General features: G+C 47.6%; 1 protein-coding gene across 1 annotated transcript in view; it reads left to right on the forward strand.

Moving 5' to 3' along the window:
- Nucleotides 1–182, forward strand: part of LOC119586609 — a 6,572-nt gene extending 6,390 nt beyond the window's left edge. Inside the window, exon 6 of the mRNA XM_037935359.1 lies at nucleotides 63–182. Within this exon, the coding sequence (XP_037791287.1) occupies nucleotides 63–182 (120 nt within the window). The remainder of the gene's footprint in view (nucleotides 1–62) is intronic.
- Nucleotides 183–246: the final 64 nt, after the last annotated feature.

Consider the following 246-nt stretch of genomic DNA (forward strand, 5'->3'; position numbering starts at 1 on the left):
CCCACCCCCACTTACCAACCCTGCCCCAAGCCCTTACCCCACGCTAACAGCTGCCTCCCCCACAGCTGGAAATGGAGTGCATTCTCGGCTGTGGAGACATGTCTGACCTCATCAACGGAGCTGCCAGTGAAATAGGTAATGCTTGCGTGATTGGCCAATCTTCTTTAAATGAGCGTGGTTAGGTAATTTTGTCCAAATCTCTTTTAGATATGTGTGATATGCTAATTTTATCTGAATAAGTGTGAC

This window comes from Penaeus monodon, chromosome 21 (assembly GCF_015228065.2).
Source record: "Penaeus monodon isolate SGIC_2016 chromosome 21, NSTDA_Pmon_1, whole genome shotgun sequence".
Classification (NCBI taxonomy): Eukaryota; Metazoa; Arthropoda; class Malacostraca; order Decapoda; family Penaeidae; genus Penaeus; species Penaeus monodon.